Source organism: Habropoda laboriosa, unplaced genomic scaffold (assembly GCF_001263275.1).
Source record: "Habropoda laboriosa isolate 0110345459 unplaced genomic scaffold, ASM126327v1 scaffold23, whole genome shotgun sequence".
NCBI lineage: Eukaryota > Metazoa > Arthropoda > Insecta > Hymenoptera > Apidae > Habropoda > Habropoda laboriosa.
Window position 1 is genome coordinate 646,399 of NW_017100140.1, and position 18,889 is coordinate 665,287.

At 39.7% G+C, this 18,889-nt stretch overlaps 4 protein-coding genes across 4 annotated transcripts in view; 1 reads left to right on the plus strand and 3 right to left on the minus strand.

Moving 5' to 3' along the window:
• LOC108570501 overlaps positions 1-283 on the minus strand; it is a 2,785-nt gene extending 2,502 nt beyond the window's left edge. Inside the window, 2 exon segments of the mRNA XM_017932372.1 lie at position 1; positions 4-283. The exon segment at position 1 is cut by the window's left edge and continues 59 nt beyond it. Of these exon segments, the coding sequence (XP_017787861.1) occupies position 1; positions 4-283 (281 nt within the window).
• A 3,002-nt stretch (positions 284-3,285) lies between these two features.
• On the minus strand, positions 3,286-6,382 carry LOC108570449. Its single transcript, XM_017932315.1, has 3 exons — positions 6,160-6,382; positions 5,105-5,290; positions 3,286-3,683 (listed from the first exon to the last, which is right to left on the minus strand). Exons 1-3 carry the CDS (start codon positions 6,380-6,382, stop codon positions 3,286-3,288), a joined length of 807 nt encoding a protein of 268 aa, XP_017787804.1.
• Positions 6,383-9,648: 3,266 nt separating this feature from the next.
• On the minus strand, positions 9,649-11,430 carry LOC108579887. The gene is made up of 2 exons (XM_017943510.1): positions 11,232-11,430; positions 9,649-9,980 (listed from the first exon to the last, which is right to left on the minus strand). Exons 1-2 carry the CDS (start codon positions 11,428-11,430, stop codon positions 9,649-9,651), a joined length of 531 nt encoding a protein of 176 aa, XP_017798999.1.
• A 5,235-nt stretch (positions 11,431-16,665) lies between these two features.
• Positions 16,666-18,573, plus strand: LOC108570519. Its single transcript, XM_017932395.1, has 2 exons — positions 16,666-16,924; positions 18,386-18,573. Exons 1-2 carry the CDS (start codon positions 16,666-16,668, stop codon positions 18,571-18,573), a joined length of 447 nt encoding a protein of 148 aa, XP_017787884.1.
• The last annotated feature ends 316 nt before the right edge of the window (positions 18,574-18,889 follow it).

The window sequence follows — 18,889 nt, forward strand, 5'->3', positions numbered from 1 at the left end:
CAGCGGAGGATCCGTCGTTAGGCAGATGAATCTGCACTCTCCTTGTTCTGAAGAACTGCTCGATCTTGCTCACCAACGGATCCTCGCTAGATCTCCCTGCTTCCGCCTCGTCAACGTACACCTTCTCCAGCGTGACCATGTTGCCGTAAATCTTGATCGTGTCCCTTTCGTTCAACTCGTCCATCGTTTTAGCCAGTTTGATCTCCACGCTCCTCGCGTCTTCGGCTCTGACAGATACGATCGCTTGCAGCGCGAATATCGCGAACAATAGTTTCGCTTTCATCGTGAGGACGGCAATGTTGATCGGTTCGGTATCGAACGAGGATTTTGACTGTTTGCCCCAGGGGCAATTTTTCTTTTATACGTCGACCCGTAGACGATGGTGGGGCCAGTTTGAACCATTTGGCAAGCGACGTGCAAGGGCCGCGGTGTCAGGAATTTTAATTCCGAACGTCTCACCCACCGTCAGTTGCACACCAATCGTCTACTATGTGACGTAGCGTCTGCTACGATAGAAACTAATTTTCCTTTCCAGCGGGATCACTTTCGAGCCATTCGGCAAACACATCGTGCGCTCTTTTACTTGCGTTTGATGGCAGACGGGGAATCGGTGAAATTGAACGGTTCATTTCGTTTGGAGAGGTAATTAAGATAATTTTTGAATCGTTCTGAAAAGTGTAGAGATAGAGGAGAGTGAGAATGAGTAGGAAGAGGGATTGTGAGGATTTTAGAATTGTTCTGTGAAGCGCAGAGATAGGGAAGAACGAAATTTTTGGTAGGAACGAGTAGGAAGAGGATGGTTTTGAAGAAAGGAATTGTAGACGGCTCGTAAATCTGGGATGTTATAATCTTACTGGTTCATTCATTTATGGATTAGTATTATTATTCTGTTATGTAGATCTGGAGATTCTAGCGTTGCTCTCGTGTGCTTGGCATATATGATGATATATTGCTGAAGAATGTACCATATCGATGACAAATAACTGGAACATCCTCTGGAATATTTATGAGTCGCCAATCGCTAAAGCGTGTACCATATCGATGAAAAATAATTGGAACATCCTCATGAATATGTGTGAGTCATCCGCGCATATCTACCTGAAGACTAACAGAGACACCGAAACCTAAAAACTAATTACGTCTAAATTTGTCAAAGTAAAGCTAGTCACCTAAAGATACCCGAAGACTAATCGAGACATCGAAACCTGAAAGACCGTTTTAACTAAATTTTATTCCCGAAACGAAGCTCTCAAAGTAAAATTAGTCGCTCTAAAGTGTCTGAAAAATAATTGGGACATTTAAACCTAAAAAATCATTCTAGCTAAATTTCTCAAAGTGCGAGTTACCTGAGTATACCTAAGAGACTAATTAAGACATGAAAACCTGAAAAATCATTGTTTTTAAATTTCGTCCACGAAACGAAGCTCTCGAAGTAAAATTAGTCGCTCAAAAATGTCTGAAAAATATCGAAACCTGAAAGACCGTTTTAACTAAATTTTATTCCCGAAACGAAGCTCTCAAAGTAAAATTAGTCGCTCTAAAGTGTCTGAAAAATAATTGGGACATTTAAACCTAAAAAATCATTCTAGCTAAATTTCTCAAAGTACGAGTTACCTGAGTGTACCTAAGAGACTAATTAAGACATGAAAACCTGAAAAATCATTGTTTCTAAATTTCGTCCACGAAACGAAGCTCTCGAAGTAAAATTAGTCGCTCAAAAATGTCTGAAAAATAATTGGGTCGTCTGAACCTAAAAAATAATTGTATCCAAATTTCTGAAAATAAGACGAGTCACTGAGAAATACCTGAAAAATAATTATATCTAAATTTCTCGAAGTAAAATGTGTCACCTAAGTATACCTAAGAGACATCGAAACCTAAACAATCATTATATCAAAATTTCATCCACGAAACGAAGTCCTCAGAATAGAAGTCCCTATCAGAAGACAACCAGCAACGAAACATCACGTTTCAATAGTGAAAAGAATAAAAGGAGGCGTCGTTTCGTCGATGAACAAACGTTTCATTGTCGTGGAACGTAACAATGGCGCGAGTTTCCATCGTCGTACACCAGGAATGTTTCAACGACAGAACCACTCCCGCGTGTTTTCTCGCGGTACATCATATTCACGAGACAGCGGGTATAATAAGTTTCTCGGTGAAAATTAGATTTCCGTGTCTGTTCGCGCGTGTGACACGGAACGGCATGCAAAACCGCCTGGCGTGTCCCGAATCTGTTTTCGTTTGGTCGGAAAGAAACGGGAAGGAGCGCCGTCGTCACTGTGCAGTGTGAGAAAGAAAGAGAGAGAAATGGAACGACGAGCGAGGAAACGCGAAGGAGAAACGCGTGAAAAAAGGGGGTAAAACAGCGGGTGGGAGTTCGAACGGAGGATAGGTATGTTCGCGTCCGATCAGAATCGCATATGAGCCAGAACGATTGTCGGCTCGATCCACGAACATGTCGATATTTTCACGGTCGTCCAACACTAATCACGTACAGAGCGTTTTCTATGCACATTCACGCCTTGCCCGACAGCCGCGTGCATAAATAATTTCGTCAAATTAGAAATCGTACCCGCTTTCGACGTGCTTCACTCCTCCGATAAGCATATTTCGATCTTTCTCGTGTTGACTCGTTTGAAAAATTGCCGACGTTTATTTCTCTCCACTTTTTGGGGACGTAGATTGTCGCTTGAAGAAGCTGTGCTAACACTTTGAACGTGAAGAAACTATGTATAGTTATTCTACTTCATTTTGTATCTTTTCTTTTTCTTAATTTTTCTGATGGAGGAACTTTATAATACTAAAATTTTGAGTATCAAGTAGCGATGTATAATTTCGTGTCTTCGTAAACACTTGTAGGCCTATTTTTGATAGATGAGAACCAGATAAATACCAAGAAGCAACGTATCACAATTGTATTTAATTTTAAGTTTTTATAAAAATTCGCAGGCTTACTTTTGATTTTTCTGACAGATGAGCCTCTCCTCTATACCTGCGAAAATGTGCAATTATAAGTCATTAACATTCTCATCCTTATTTCAGTAGCAGCGAAGACTTGTCTAATAAACGAAGTAAACACCATTGTCAATTTTAACGAATAATTTATTAGTACAAAGTGTTACCGAATAATTTACATGGTCCATAAGTTACTCGCTTAAATAATCTAGCAGTCGAAGAACGAGCTCGAAGTGAGGCATTGCAACAGATCGAAACTCGGAAGATATGGCATCCAGGTAACCCGGATTCTGTCGTTCACCATGTATCATGGGAGTTCGAGGTCGTTTAATTAGCTTCGTTCGTAATGGGTGCTTGAGCAGAGTAAGCCATCGAATGAGCGTCAGCTTTTTCTTTCTCGATATCGAAGCTTCTCTTGTAGTAGCCCTGAGATTGACCACTAGCCGCTGCACCTGCTGGCCAGGCTTGATTAGCATTGTCAAACCATCCAGATGCTGGTTGAACGTTCTTGCTGAAGATGCTGGTAGGTCCTTCTGATTTACTGCCACCGCCGAACAGTCTTTGGAAAGCGAGCACTCCTGCTAAGAGGAGGGCGATCTTGCCAACGAAGAGAGCCTTCATGACCAGAAGGCCGAGACTTCCGAGGAGGAGGGGCACCAGGGCGAACAGTTTCACTCCTGCGGCGGCGATCAGGGGCATCGCCATTTTCTTGATCTTTGCGCGACCTGGAAATTAAGGGTTTGCATGTACAAGGGAAATTGATTTTAGTACTTTGGGAATTTTGAGAATTCTGGGATATTCTTTTTTGTTTTCAAGAGAATTTTGGGAATTCTAGAATACCCTTTTCTTTTTAAGGGAAGTTTGAGAATTCTAGAGTGCCCTTTTCTTTTCAAGGGAACTTTGAGTACTCTAGGATACCCTTTTTATTTTTAAGGAAATTTTGGGACCTCTGGGATACCCTAGAGATGGAAATGTTGGAAGAATCGAGCGCAGAAATGTAGAGCATGATTATAGAATTTTCAAGAGTTTGGTGTTCGAAGTAATGTATTTATTACAATGAATAAGTAATGATTATTCCAGTGTATATATAATTTTTTAATTATTGTATTATCGTGAAAGAACTGAAGTTATGTAGTACAAGTTATAGTAGTGTGTTATGTAGAAATAGTGTTCATATAGAAGAAGAGATGTAGAAATATTCTTTACAACACTTTCAGAAAGTTTTGTCGTCTTAATTTTAAGAGCATTCGATCAAACAGAGTATATATAGAGAGAAACTTTAAAGTTTTGGAAAGAATTCAGAAATTTCACTTTGGAACACCCCTCTCTTCGATATTTGTTAGAAACATCCATCCGAGAATAGTAAATAAAGTAAATTCGACCGGTCACCCATCTTTGCGCGTGCCGCGACGAATGGCATCTTGACTTCGATGATCGATGAAAGGTCGGCGCTACCTACTCTGCCGCCCACCTCCATCAATATTAAGTCATAATAAAACGATTACATGCTAACTAAGTAGTTAAAATACAGAAATTCACTTTATGCAGTATTAGCTGCAGTTTTGCACCTATTAAAAATATTTTTCAAACGCGACACTTTTCATCCAAAGTTCGTCATTCACATTTAAACGATTAAATTAACTCTGTCAAATGACTCCTTCAAACTTCAAAAATCCTAAAAATGTCAGTAATACTACTTCCCTTCTCACAAAATTAAAATCTCAGCGATAAAAAAAAAATTTGTCGTCTTTTAACATTCGCTCCTTTCAAAATCACCAAGCTGAAATTCCACACCGACCAACTGAAACTTCTTCAAACAAACTGTATTCCCTAGCAATTTGTCAGCAAACGAATCCTAAGTGTCGCTAATGAATGGTCCTCACACTATCAGTCCCAACGTTCTCCTTTTTTTTTTCATTTCCTCCCCGAACGCGACGTACAATTTCAGAAGGAAAGCGAACGTAGGAGGAGGAGGAGGCGCGCGAGGAACGAGTTTATCCGGAACAGGTTGCCGCGGCGCGTATAGATATCACGAAGGTGAAAGGCTCGGCGGACAGTTTATTCGTTCATAGCAGTGGCGCGTCATCGGGGTGGGAACGATTACGTAATGGGAGCGACTCTATGATAGCGTGGTATAGAAAGTTACCTTCGTTCAATGCGCGGGAGATTGAACCCTCCTCGGGCATGCTCAGCTTCAGGCTGTGAGACTTCAGGAAGGACATCGCGGATTCGTACAACATGCTTGCAAGCTTGACGGCACGGTCTGATGTGTCCCTTGGTAGTTCGTTCATCAAGTCCATTTCCGTCTTCAAGTCTTTTCCGCTACGTTCCACTGGAAGGAGCAATGACACTTGCGATATTACACTGGACACTTTTTTGGCAAAGGAAAGATTTGGGAAAGACAAACAAATTTTGAGATATTCGAGAATTTGAGAAGAGCAAGGGTTTTATGGTACCATTTTAAAAACCAAGGTTTGACCAAATATTGTATATTTGAAATTTGAGAAAAATTAAAAAATTTGAAATTTGACAAAAGGATGCTGAGATTATTATAAGGTTACCAAAGATTTGAACAGTATAGAAAATTAAATTGGAGATTCTATTGGTACCATTTTAAGAACCAAGGTTCGATCAAACATACTAGAAGTTCGAGAAAAATTAAAAAATTTGAAATTTGTCAGAATTTCAAGTCTGCAAGGATGCTGAGATTGCTATAGGTCCACCAAAAATTTCAATAGTACCGAAGATTAAATTGGAAACTTCATTGGTACCATTTCAAAGAATAAAGTTTGACCAAGTGAACTAGAAGATTGATAAAAATTGAAAAATTTCAAGCTTGCAAGGATGCTGAGATTACTACAAGTCTACCAAAGATTTCAACAGTATCGAAGACTAAATTAGAGATCTATTGGTACCATTTTAAAGATCAAGGTTTGACCAAGCATACTAGAAATTTGAGAAAAATTAAAAAATTTGAAACATGGGAAAATTTCAAGTCTGCAAGGGTGCTGAGATTGCTACAAGTCTACCAAAGATTAGAATATTATCGAAGATTAAATTGAAAATTCTATTGGTATGAATTTAAAAATCAAGGTTCGACCAAGTAGACTAGAAATTTAAAAAGATCAAAAAAATTTCAAGTCTAATCAATTATATCACCAATATACCAATCAACGTGTCCACCAAGACGATTCAACTCACTGGGCGTTTCCCTGACGAATTTCACACCGTCGAGTATCTCAATGTCGCTGGACCTAGAAGCTCTATCCAGCACACTGACAGTCTTCACGAAGACGCAGCTGAACAGCGAGTTATCTTGCTCTAAACAATCAAGATCCCTGTTCGTCTGTAGCTCGTTGTTGTCCGGCATTGGCACTGCCATCGCAGACCCCGCGAGAAGTCCCAGAATCACCAATTTGTTCATCTTCTTTCTCTATCTCTATCGAGACGACACGGCGAACACGAAGTTGAAGAAGAAACAAAAAGTGGTCACGGTTCAAGACGGATCTGAGCACGTCGAACGGAAAATTTTCGGAGCAAAGTGTGATCTGACCCTCCGTAGCTTCTATCTTTATAGGTGTACACCAGCTGGGACCCTCCCCAATATCCCCACTCTAGCCGATGACGCGTGTGACGACGACAAACGGCTAAAAGGCACACAAGGCGTCATCGGTGGTACACGTCGTCGCTAGCCATCTCCCCGTCAAACAGAAACTTTCTTCGATATTTTTCTTTTTTTAAACAAACCACTGACCGACTCTTCCGTGAGTCGATGGCGTAGCTCGAGCTGGGCGGACCCTAGCCTAAACGATTAAAGATATTGGTGGCCCAGCTGGGCTCGTGTATTTGGGTCAGTAGGGGAGGCGCCGTAAACCAAGCTGCCGTAAACTCTGTGCATCACGAACTGATTGCATTCGAAATGATACGAACTTGGGGAAATTGGAAGGGGATCGATTGATCGTAAAGATTGTCATCTTAAATATAATAGTTCTCTAAATCTAGGACACTGTCCTACACACTTTACCATTTTTCGTACCATTTCGTTTAAAGCAACTTCGACTTCCTTACGTTGAGCAGCAAAGTGTAGATTTTTTATAACTGAAGTATCTCTGTGAAATTTGAATATAATTGTTCTTCGTGCTCGTTAATTTTACGCGATACTAGGTTATCATTTTAGAGACTGGAAGCGATTGCAGCTTTTCTCGAGGAAGAGGCGTGTCCAACCTAGCGCCCATGAACATAATTCACCTTAATCTCCCCAGGTATCTCCGCCGCTCCTCCCTAAACGCTAGAACCGAAAAATCTTCCACGTTCGTGACCGGTGCATCCAGGTACATTCATCCACGTGCAGCAGGCTGCTCACCTTGACCCACAGACACGGTCATCGGTCGTCTCAAGCCAGGATTACATGTTCAACTGGATTTCTGATATAACGCCGCTCTTCTAAACACCTTCCCCTTTATTCAACCCTCAATTGTCCCCCCTACATATACAAAAATCTTGGAGAAAAATCTCAGTGAACCCAAATTTCCCCTGTCTTCATGTCCATCTTCCACGCAAATCGTCCAAGAAAATTCTACTTTCACCAGCGAACTGTTTGCTCCGTCAACAGTACCAGGTACACGCGAGACGTGACTGAATGAAAAGGGGTAAAAATGTCGACAGGTTTGTATAATTCACTTCGAGTTGGCTCGTCGAGTAAATATTAATTGTCAGTGTTAAAGTACCTGTCCTGCTTCGGCGACGATTTATTACGGATCGGTGATTCGACAATCGGCAAGAAGTAGCCCAGGCAGTGTCATTCGCCTGGCAAACAATGTCCAACAATGCGTACATCTCATCTGAGTTCGTTCCTTTTTTTCTCTTTTATTTTTTTCGAGGCGCGCGTCTCGGAATGGCAACTGCCTTATTCGCGGTGTGCGTTCCATTGTCTCGTTCCGGGTCTCTTTAAATATTTAACAGCCGAGCCGCGCGGGACTTCGTCATCTCGGCGTTAACGGGATACGTCGGCTGGTCGATGGATTTTCGCGATTAATTTTCTAGGTTAGGAGAGAGGCGAGGAAAGGTGGCTACTTCCGATTGTCAACGGAACGATATTCCGTTTCTGTGTTCGCTCGCTGTGCGTTGATACGGGGAACGAGACGAGTCGCGCGTGTGGTGTTTGGATTTGTGGAGGAGAGAGAAACGGATGGCGGAAGAAGGAAGAGGGAAGGATGAGGCGTTAAACGGAGAAATTTTTTCGCGGCTACTCACGTTGCTTTCGACGATGATTCAATTTTGAGTGTTGCGTCGGGATTACTTCCTTCTGATTGGAGTGCGACTTCAATTGAGTCTCTATTGAGACACGATTTTTGTGTAATGGAAAATATTATTTGAAAAGGTGAAGGATTTTAAATGTGATTGGAGCATTTGGAGGAAGAATTTGGATTGACTCTCAATTGACACGATTTTTCTGTGTTAAGAAATATTGTTTAAGAGTATGGAGGACTTTAAATGTGATTGGAGCATTTGATCCTTTCTTCAGATTGTCGTGTAATTTGTATCGACTCTCAATCGACACGATTTTTGTCTGTTAAGAAATATTGTTTAAGAGCGAGACTTTTGCACTTGGAGGAATACAAGACACTTTCTTCTGATTCTCGTAGAATTTGGCTTGATTCTCAGTCGACATGATTTTTATAGATCAGAGAACGTTATTTAAGAGAACGAAGGATTTTGATCCTTCTTCCTGATTTTCGTACAATTTTCTTTGATTCTCAATCGACGCGATTTTTGTCTGTTAAAAAATATTATTTAAGAGTGTGGAGAATATTTCCTCTGATTGTTGTATAATTTGAATTGACTCTCAATCGACACGATTTTTTTTCTTTTTAAATATTACTTAAGAGTACAGAGAATTTTAAATGTGATCGGAGCATTTGTCGTATAATTTACATTAACTCTCCATCGACACGATTTTTATCGAGAATTGAACGAGAAGAACGAGATTGAAGCACATTTGATCGAAGGAAGGATCATTCTTCCAGGAATTCACGCGAAAATTAGGAAATGCACGACCTCGAGAGGCTTGTCCTATTTAACACTAACCCATTCCATTCTTATCTTTATAACTTCCCGACTTATTCAAGCAGCTCAAGTACATATTTTCTCCAACCACTTTCTTCCATTATCTCCATCCATATTCGTGAACCTGAGGTTCACGAATAATTCATCGCAACTTTCAACTATAACTATCGAAAGTGAGTACGTTCTATTCTCTCAATTATCGATAATTAAATTCAAACACCAACGAGTACGTCAATACAACGACAATCCTCGACAATTCCAAGAATTCCAGATGAGCTTTCTCCTCGTGAATAATCGACGACGTTGCGTAACCTCTGATTCCAAGTTAAAGCAATTGATTATTGCTCAGAGGCGAGCAGAGAAACAACAATTCGTCCGAGAACACTTTCTACGATTCGCTTTGACTTCTCTTCACTCACTCTCGGCTTCCTCCTTTTGTGTAACGGAGCGATTAGTACGTTCACGCTACTTCCAACCGCGAATACAAACGTACCTAACGTACGCGGACATTCGGAAACATGTTAAAAAAAACGACACACGACACGCCTTAATTATCGAACTTTCAAAAAGGTAGGGAGAGAAATGAGCAAAACTTTCTTTCAAAATTTCCCAAAATAAATCTCTTTACTTCCTTCTACGTCGTTCCCTGTAAAACTTGTAAGGCTCTGTTTCCACCAAATCGTCCGCCATGTCGAACACATCCTGTCTCTTGTATTTGTTTATAGGCACGTTCACAACCTCGTATCCTCCGCCGTGATGACTCTGAGCGACCTTCTTCAGTCCCACAATCGCCGCAAGGATCAAGCTCATCAAACTCAAGACGACCGCTTTGCCGCTTAAAATCGCCAAGGTCTTCAAAGCGATCGGCAGTAAAATCGACTTAATCAGCATAAATCCGACGATCAACGGTATGATGTATCTGTTCAATTTGTGCTTCTTCTTTCGCCTCCTTCGAGCTGTGAACAGAAGAACGCGTGGTAAGAGCTAAAATCGGATATCGATTTATATTGAACGCGTTAACATCGAGACCGTGGTTCCGACGATTCGAGATTAGATCGTTAAATCGGATACCGTTTCTGTGTCATTGGAGATGCACCAGATAACGCGGTACGATCGGCAGCAAGGGGGACGAAGAAGATGAAAAATGGAGAATAGCGCTCCTTATTAGCCACGTTCGCGAAATGAACAGGGTAATAAGGTGAACTGGAGTGGAAAGCATTTATGGTTTCTTGTGTCGACTGGCCATGCGCCACCAACTACCGTGCGCCATATTACCAGCTATTAGACGTCACTAACGAGCTTCGCCGTAATTACGCGCTCGTTTAGCGGTCGATGATTAACGCGTTAGTTTCGAGACACGCGCCGGCTTAAACGATTGGTCACGCGGGCTTTAACAAATTTACGTGTTCGGGAGGAGCGAACAGTAAACAGAGAATAGAAATTGTCTCATTGGTCGAGTAGATTAAGCGTCGTCTTTTCTTCTTTTCTCAATTTCGAATTCGTCGGAGAAAAATGAAAGCTGAGAGAATTTAGGAACATGAGACTTAAAGACGTGTAGTTTTGCTTAGAACGAATTTATTTCATCGGAATAATTTCCATTAGATTCTGTACACTTTTTCCAACGCTTTGCAGGAGTTCCTATTCCATTACAATACAAATCAGGATTTCTAGAATGAATAAATTCCACGAAGGTATTTACAGCATCCCCTTTATCGCGGAAGATTTTTTCTCGCAAAAAGTTATCGAAATGTTTAAAAAAATGATAATCTGTAGGGGACAAGTCGGGGGAATAAGGAGGGTGTTTTAACGTTTCATAACCCAATTCGTGTATCTCTCGAATCGTGAATTGTGATACGTACGGACGGGTGTTATCGTGGTGGAGTATTGGTCCCTTACGATTTACCAAACTTCATTAGTTGTGCTTTCACCGAATACGTGATCGATATTGCGGCCAGTTTCCGCGGCTTTACGTCCTAATTTAAATTCGTATAAAAATATGGTACGAATTTGCTTCTTGTCCATTGTTACGTTTTTAAGTTGCACTCAGAACAAACGACGGTAAAAAACAAAAGTGTGTCGTTTATATGATAGAGCGACGTCTACGCGTTCAAATGGTATATTACTTAATAAAAATAAATTTAAAATATATAGTACAGAAAAGCCCTAAATATGACATAACAGAAAACCGCAATTTATTTCCGGACAACCTAATAGTATACCGTCGTATGGAGACCGTGTTGCAGGGAGAACAGTGTCCACGTCGTTCAGAATCCCATCACCGATCCAGTCCTCGTAGCTCCTCGAGTTCTCCAACCGCGGCGTCCGTCTTTCCTGCATCATGGTGGGCTGCGTGGTCTCCGCCATTGTTAACAGCGGCATCAGCAGCAACGAGTATAGCAACAGCATCCTCTTGTCTCATCTGACGATCTCTTCAGCACCGATATTTCAATCTACCACTATGAAATCAGTCACACCTCTCAGAAAAATAAAAAATAAAGAAAAATGATCTGCAAATGTATATGTCACTGATAACGGTTAAGTTCACAGATGAGAACGATGGTCAAGCACACCTCGCGATCATCGAGAGATCACGTTGACAATGGCAGGGGAACCACGAGAGGAGAACCGTCCAGTTGACAAAGGAAATGTTCACTGACATTCGCCCTAGGCCGGACCATTAGTTTATATAGGTGGAACGCGAAAAGAGCAGAGAAGGAGACCATCGTCTAACTTGGTACTGACGCGTGACGAAGGATTTGCCGTCCATTCCCGTCCACCTCCGTCTCTGTGCTCTCCGGTCATTGGACGACGTCGTCACTGGTCGCGCCACTGGTGTGTACATGGAAATGTGTTCGCGGGATCTATCGATCGTCGACGATGGCGACGGCGAGCTGTGAGAAGTCAAGGTTCGTTTCACATTCGAGTGATCTATCGAATGGGTTCGTGCAGCGCGTCTGGATGAGCCTGTTTGTGGTTCGTTGCGAGGACATGGGAAGAGAGGCGCGACGCGAAATGAAAACGATCGCGACGCGAAAGGAAACGTGTGATTGAGCTGGTGTGTGCATCCTTGAGTTTCGCTTTTGAAGAAGTAGCTTTTAGATCGATGGAGGTTTTGGTTTTAGTTGGAGAAAGGATGAGAGGTGAATTTTTTAGGAGTGAAAAGAAGGGTTAAGGATCAATTCCTGAATCTTGCCTGTTAGATCTGTGAAATTTTGTATTAAATTAGAGAAGGGGTGAAGGATGAATTTTTTTCCTTGAGGAAAAGAAGGATTAAGGGTGGATTTTTGAATGTTTTCCATTGGATCCATAATATTTTGTATTAAATTAGAGAAAGGGTGAAGGATGAATTTTTTTCCTTGAAGAAAAGAAGGATTTTTGAATGTTTTCCATTGGATCCATAATATTTTGTATTAAATTAGAGAAAGGGTGAAGGATGAATTTTTTATCTTGCAGAAAAGAAGGATTAAGGGTGGATTTTTTAATATCTTCCTTTGGATCTATGAAATTTTGTTTGAAATTAGAGAAAGGGTGAAGGATGAATTTTTTTCCTTGAAGAAAAGAAGGATTTTTGAATGTTTTCCATTGGATCCATAATATTTTGTATTAAATTAGAGAAAGGGTGAAGGATGAATTTTTTATCTTGCAGAAAAGAAGGATTAAGGGTGGATTTTTTAATATCTTCCTTTGGATCTATGAAATTTTGTTTGAAATTAGAGAAAGGGTGAAGGATGAATTTTTTTCCTTGAAGAAAAGAAGGATTTTTGAATGTTTTCCATTGGATCCATAATATTTTGTATTAAATTAGAGAAAGGGTGAAGGATGAATTTTTTATCTTGCAGAAAAGAAGGATTAAGGGTGGATTTTTTAATATTTTCCTTTGGATCTATGAAATTTTGTTTGAAATTAGAGAAAGGGTGAAGGATGAATTTTTTTCCTTGAAGAAAAGAAGGATTTTTGAATGTTTTCCATTGGATCCATAATATTTTGTATTAAATTAGAGAAAGGGTGAAGGATGAATTTTTTATCTTGCAGAAAAGAAGGATTAAGGGTGGATTTTTTAATATCTTCCTTTGGATCTATGAAATTTTGTTTGAAATTAGAGAAAGGGTGAAGGATGAATTTTTTTCTCGAAGAAGGAAAGAATTAGGGATGGATATTTGAGGGTGGAGAATTTATGCAGAGTCTGTTAGATCTATTAAATTTTGTTTTAAGTTAGGCAAAGGATGAAGGATGAATTTTTTTTCTAGGAAAAGAGAAGAAGAAGAGAATTAGAATCTATTAAAAGGAATGATTTGTACGTTCTCTATGAAGTTTATTGATTATTCCACTTAAAGTGTACGAAACGATTACTGTGTCAATAACATATGTACAATCAAATATAATAACTACTATATAAACAAGCATAAATCTTTAGGCTGCATCGTTTAAAACACTCATATTGCACTTCGTGATTCCGGCTATAAAACGCAATCTGTTTAACGCGTGTCGTGTTAACGACGTACTCTTCGCTTATTTACGGCTTCATTCCGATCGACAGGATAATTGAAAAGTTAGACAAAATACATCGAAACGATCGCAAGAAATCTCCAGGGATTATCGAAAAAGTTTTATCGTCGAAGCTTTCTAAGCCATATTATTCTCAACGAAATTCTCCGGGGCAAAAAAGAGCCTGAGAAAAGATCTAATTGATCTCTGTAAAAACGAAAACTCCGTCGGTCTGGTTACTATTTCCGATCAGGTTTTTGCGGAAATCTTTAGAATCGAGTTCGTGTTCCTGGCCATTTAAGCGCGGTCAACAGTCGACCGTTATATCTTTCTTTGAAAATGAAACGGCAGTATCGATCATTACGGGCGACATGCAACGCTCGAAACATAGAACGAAAGAAGACCGCAATGATGACAGTGATTTCGCTCTGCCTAGGCTTTTCGTCATCCCGTTTCTTTTCTTTCGACCCCCCCTTTCAATCTTTGTCCCGTTTCTCCCGCAATTATTCGTGTCCCCGTGTTCACGCAGGAAGCCACCAAATTGTCCACCGTTTCCTCGTACAACGTCACAATGCTCTTTCATCTGGCACATGAATAAAATCGCGCTAATTCCGCACGACTTCCTCGATCCGGACACGAGAACGTATGTATGGAGCTTAATGCATGACGAATTTTCATTTAATTCCATGAAAAATTTGAAATTTGCTGCAGTGACCTGTTATGGGTGAGTAGATATATTGTTAACGGTACAATTGATAGGCTATAAATAATTCTAACAGGTCATATGGGCTTGTGAAATTCTATATTATGAGAATCGATGGAAAAAGAGGTCTGGAAAGTAGTTTTATCAAAAGTAATCGCGACTAAATGTACTACATGTATGTACCAGATGTGACATTGAAGTAAATAATTGTGTCGTCTAGAAGATAAATGACTTTCTACGAAAATATGTGTGCTAAACACCGTCCATACAGGAATTCGGTTTTCATTGAATGCGGGTATTCCCAGCTTCGATAAACTGCATCGCGTGCAACATGTCGATTTCCGGGGAAACCGTGTTCCCTCAGTTTCAGAAACCTCTTAATATCGGTAAAGAAGGGAAACGAGAAAGAGGAAAATAATTAATAGGATACAAGCGCGGATGATCTCTAAACCATATCAAACCCCACTTTTTTGATTTCCAATTTCCCTTGCTTGATGACAAACTTGCATAAATCCCCACGATCAGCCTACCTAGAGATTTGTATTGTGTAATTATCATGACATAGACGTAAAAGCTCTTCAAACCCCTTCAAACTTCATTTTTCCAATTTACAATTTCCCTTGCTTGAAGTGAACCATGCATCAATCCTCATGATCAGCCTGCCTAGAGATTTGTAACGTGTAATTATTATAACACAGGCGTAAAAGCTCTTCAAACCCTCTCAAACACCATTTTTCCAATTTTAAACTTTTCCTCCACGAATTTAACCTTCCATAAATTCCCACAAACAGGCTTCTTAGATTCGTAATATATTTATTCATACATTTTTTGATAAACAATTATATAATTATCATGACACACAGGTAAAAGCTCTTCAAACCTGCTCAAACCTCACTTTTCAAAATTTCAATTTCCCTTCCACGAATGCAATCTTTCATAAATCCCTACGATGACTCTATCTAGAGTTTACTAATATATAATAACCATGACTCGGTGATAAAACCTTTTCAAACACTCTCAAACCCCACATTTCCAATTTTCTTTCCACAAATTCAATCTTTCATAAATCCCTACGATCACTCCACTTAGAAATTTTAATGATCACAGCACAGAGGTAAAACCTCTTCAAACACTCTCAAACCCCATTTCCCAATTTCATTCTTTCACAAATCCCCAAAAGCAGTCTGTTCAGATTCCTACAATATTCATCGGTACATCGATCAACCGATAATTCCATAATTACCACGACACAGAAAAGAATACTCTTCAAACCCTCTCAAACCCCACTTGTCCAACTCGCAAATTCAACCTTCCACAAATCCCCACGACGAACCTACCCAGAGCTACCTTCTACCCGCCGACGAGTGCAATCGATCAGTCGACATGTCGTCGCCCTGGTTAGCAGCGCAGCGTAACTCAAAAATCACCGCGCGCACGTCAAGCGATTCCTCTGCAACATGTGATTATGCACCCCCTACACAAGCTAGAACAACTTCCTTCGAAAAGAATAGAGGAAGGATGGAAGGAGCAAGAAGTCTCTGTACCGTTCGACAATATAACCTGACACATATATCGCCGCCGACAATTTGGATCACAGTGCTGGACGCACGCATATATTGCCGGCTCGTCGCGCGGTGCTCATTTTTCACGGACTGTCGATCCCGCTGGTAACTGAAGCGTGCCTGGCGTGGTACCTCTGTCAAGCCCCCCTCAGCTCCATCCACCAGGAATCAAGAGCGCATCAGTTAGCTCGCGGTCGTTCGCTGTTCCAGTCTGTTCCCAAGGAACCTCCGTATTTGCATTCGAATTCCAGTGATAAGATATCGATCGTGAAAGATTCTTCGACGTTTCTTTGATCCAGGAGAAAGAGCAAGCTATCGAACACAGGACCACTTGTGCACACGTAAATCCTGAACATCTGAATCGCACGGTGATCTTTCGATCGAAGTTTTCGAACATCTCATCAAGTTGTAAGTTGTTTGTCTTCATTTATCGAGTGTGTTTGGAATGATTTCTTTTGCGTTTTGATGCCCTTAAGAGTAGTGTTGGTATTGATCCTTGATTTTTTAAATTATCGTTTCTATGTATTGAGTTTTTTTGTTCGACGATGATTGTTTGAGAGACGTCGATGTTTTTAGAGACTGTTCCTTAAGGCTGCTGCTCTATTTGACCAGTGAATTTGTAAAATTAACAGTCAACGTTGGCGACCGAAGTAGCAGATCGGTTATTATTTCACGCTTTCAGGAACATCGAAATAGAGAAGCAGACAAAGTCATGGTGCAAGGAGTAGCGAGAGCAGCGAGACGATTGTGATCACTGGAAACGTGGAATGTTTGAATGTGTTTGAAGCGAGCTGACACCACCAGGGGGCTATCGCGAATTACATTCTCGAGGATGTAATTGGGAGTCGTGAATTGAAAAGTGGACGGAATTCGTTGTGTACTGTCGAGAAGATGAGATCGAGAGTGAATATAGTCGCGATTCTATTGACTCTGAGCTGTGTGGTACGTGTATTGGAGGGTTTGAGGTCTGACGAGAAGCAGGGTGGGAGTAAAGAGTATCCCGTTGGAAAGAAGGTGATCAAAGAGGATCACAACAAAGTTGCGCCGCAGAGCACCATTTCTCTTCGCGGGGATGAAAAGACGAAGGTGGTGAAGACGCAAACTAGGACCAACGGAGTGGGTTTGTCCAAGGACTACTTACATGGGCCAGGTAATCTTAGAATTTAATTCAATTACATATAAAATATATTAATATTAAATGTGATGAAATCCTTACGATGTTGGTAACGCAGTTGTACAAAAAGAGGATGGATAAAGATATAAGAGTTTGTAACACAAGAAATGAAAAGAAAGACAGAGAAGTACAGAAAATTGTGTTGTGTTGCGAGAAGGTAGATGAAGAACGTAACAAAGTAATAATTAAGATTAAATTTAGAGTTGGAGTTCATATTGACAATTATCCTTAATAGCCAAGATAGCAGAGCGTTTGAAGGAAAATAGGGAGGTAGAGAAAAAGTCAATGCAGTAATTAAACGTAATTTATGAAAATGAAAATATAAATACACGAAAATATATCGATGTACTGAACATTATCAGTAAATACGTTGGATATTATTAATTGACGTATTGAAGTACTTCTAGATATACCGTTTAAGTAAGGCAAACCATCTCAAACATTTAAAAAATCTTCTATTTCCATTAGAACAAAATTTTTATGAATTAAGCATTATCAATATGTGTTGAATATTATTCATTCATGTATTAAAGTACTATTAGATATACTATTTAAGTCGTGCAAACAGACTCAAACATTTAAAAAAATGATTGACAAAAATAAGAATTTTAATACACACCAAAATTTTTATGTATTAAGAATTTCAATAAATATTTTGAATATTATTCATTGATGTATTAAAATACTAATAGATATACTGTCTACGTAAAACAAACTATCTCAAACATTTAAAAAAATCTTCCATTTCCATTGATTGACAAAAATAAGAATTTTAATATACACCAAATTCTTTATGTAGTAAGCATTAGTGTGGAATATTAATCATTCATGTATTAAAGTACTATTAGATATACTGTTTAAGTCGTGCAAACAGTCTCAAACATTTAAAAAAATGATTGATAAAAATAAGAATTTTAATACACACCAAAATTTTTATGTATTAAGAATTTCAATAAATATTTTGAATATTATTCATTGATGTATTAAAATACTAATAGATATACTGTCTACGTAAAACAAACCATCTCAAACATTTAAAAAAATCTTCCATTTCCATTGATTGACAAAAATAAGAATTTTAATATAGAACAAAATTTTCACTTTTTCAAGCATTCTGAATAAATATGTTGAGTATCATTAGTTGACGTATTGAAACACTATTACATATACTCTCTAAGTAAAGACGACCTGAAAAACGACCATCACCCCTTCCACTAAATAAAAACCACATAAATTTGTACTGTGCAATCTCGTTTATTAGATCCTCATCGTCTAAGTTACATCATAGGACGAGTTAATCATCTCAGTCATTAGTTACAACGAAATAATATCAATCATAATAATCTCGTTACATCTACAATAGACAATATCGATATACAAAGAAGAGGCACCGATCCACAAACAATCTCAACAATTACCCTTTCAAACTCCTTTCAGATCGTCCTCGTCGAAGGAAGCGAAAGATGGACCGTACGATGATGGCGCTTCTGATGGCCTACAAGATGAAATTCGTCGCTCTGGTTCCAACAATGGTCGGCGGATTGATCCTTCTCAAGGCCACAGCTCTATTAGCGGGCTTCTTTTTCGCGTTGTTTGCCGCGGTTCTAGGTCTGAAAGTTCGCTGAACATCGCGATTAAAATCGCTCCAGCAAAATGTTGAGACCAACGTTGTCGATTTATCCAATTGGCGCGATTTCATCGTGAATTATCTGGATCTCGTGGATCACGATTAACGATTCTTGCCGTGACCCATTCGCGTTAAGAATGTAACATATACTACATGTATCTCGTATTGGTGTAGCGAAAGAACAAGCGTTGTGAAAAAATGATCATTAAACCGTTTGTGTCTTCCTTATTCACGTGGATTGCGTGTGCCTCTTCGTTCGATCTCAGTCTTTCTTCCGCTTCGATCAAGATCGGTTACATCGTTAACGTAAATTA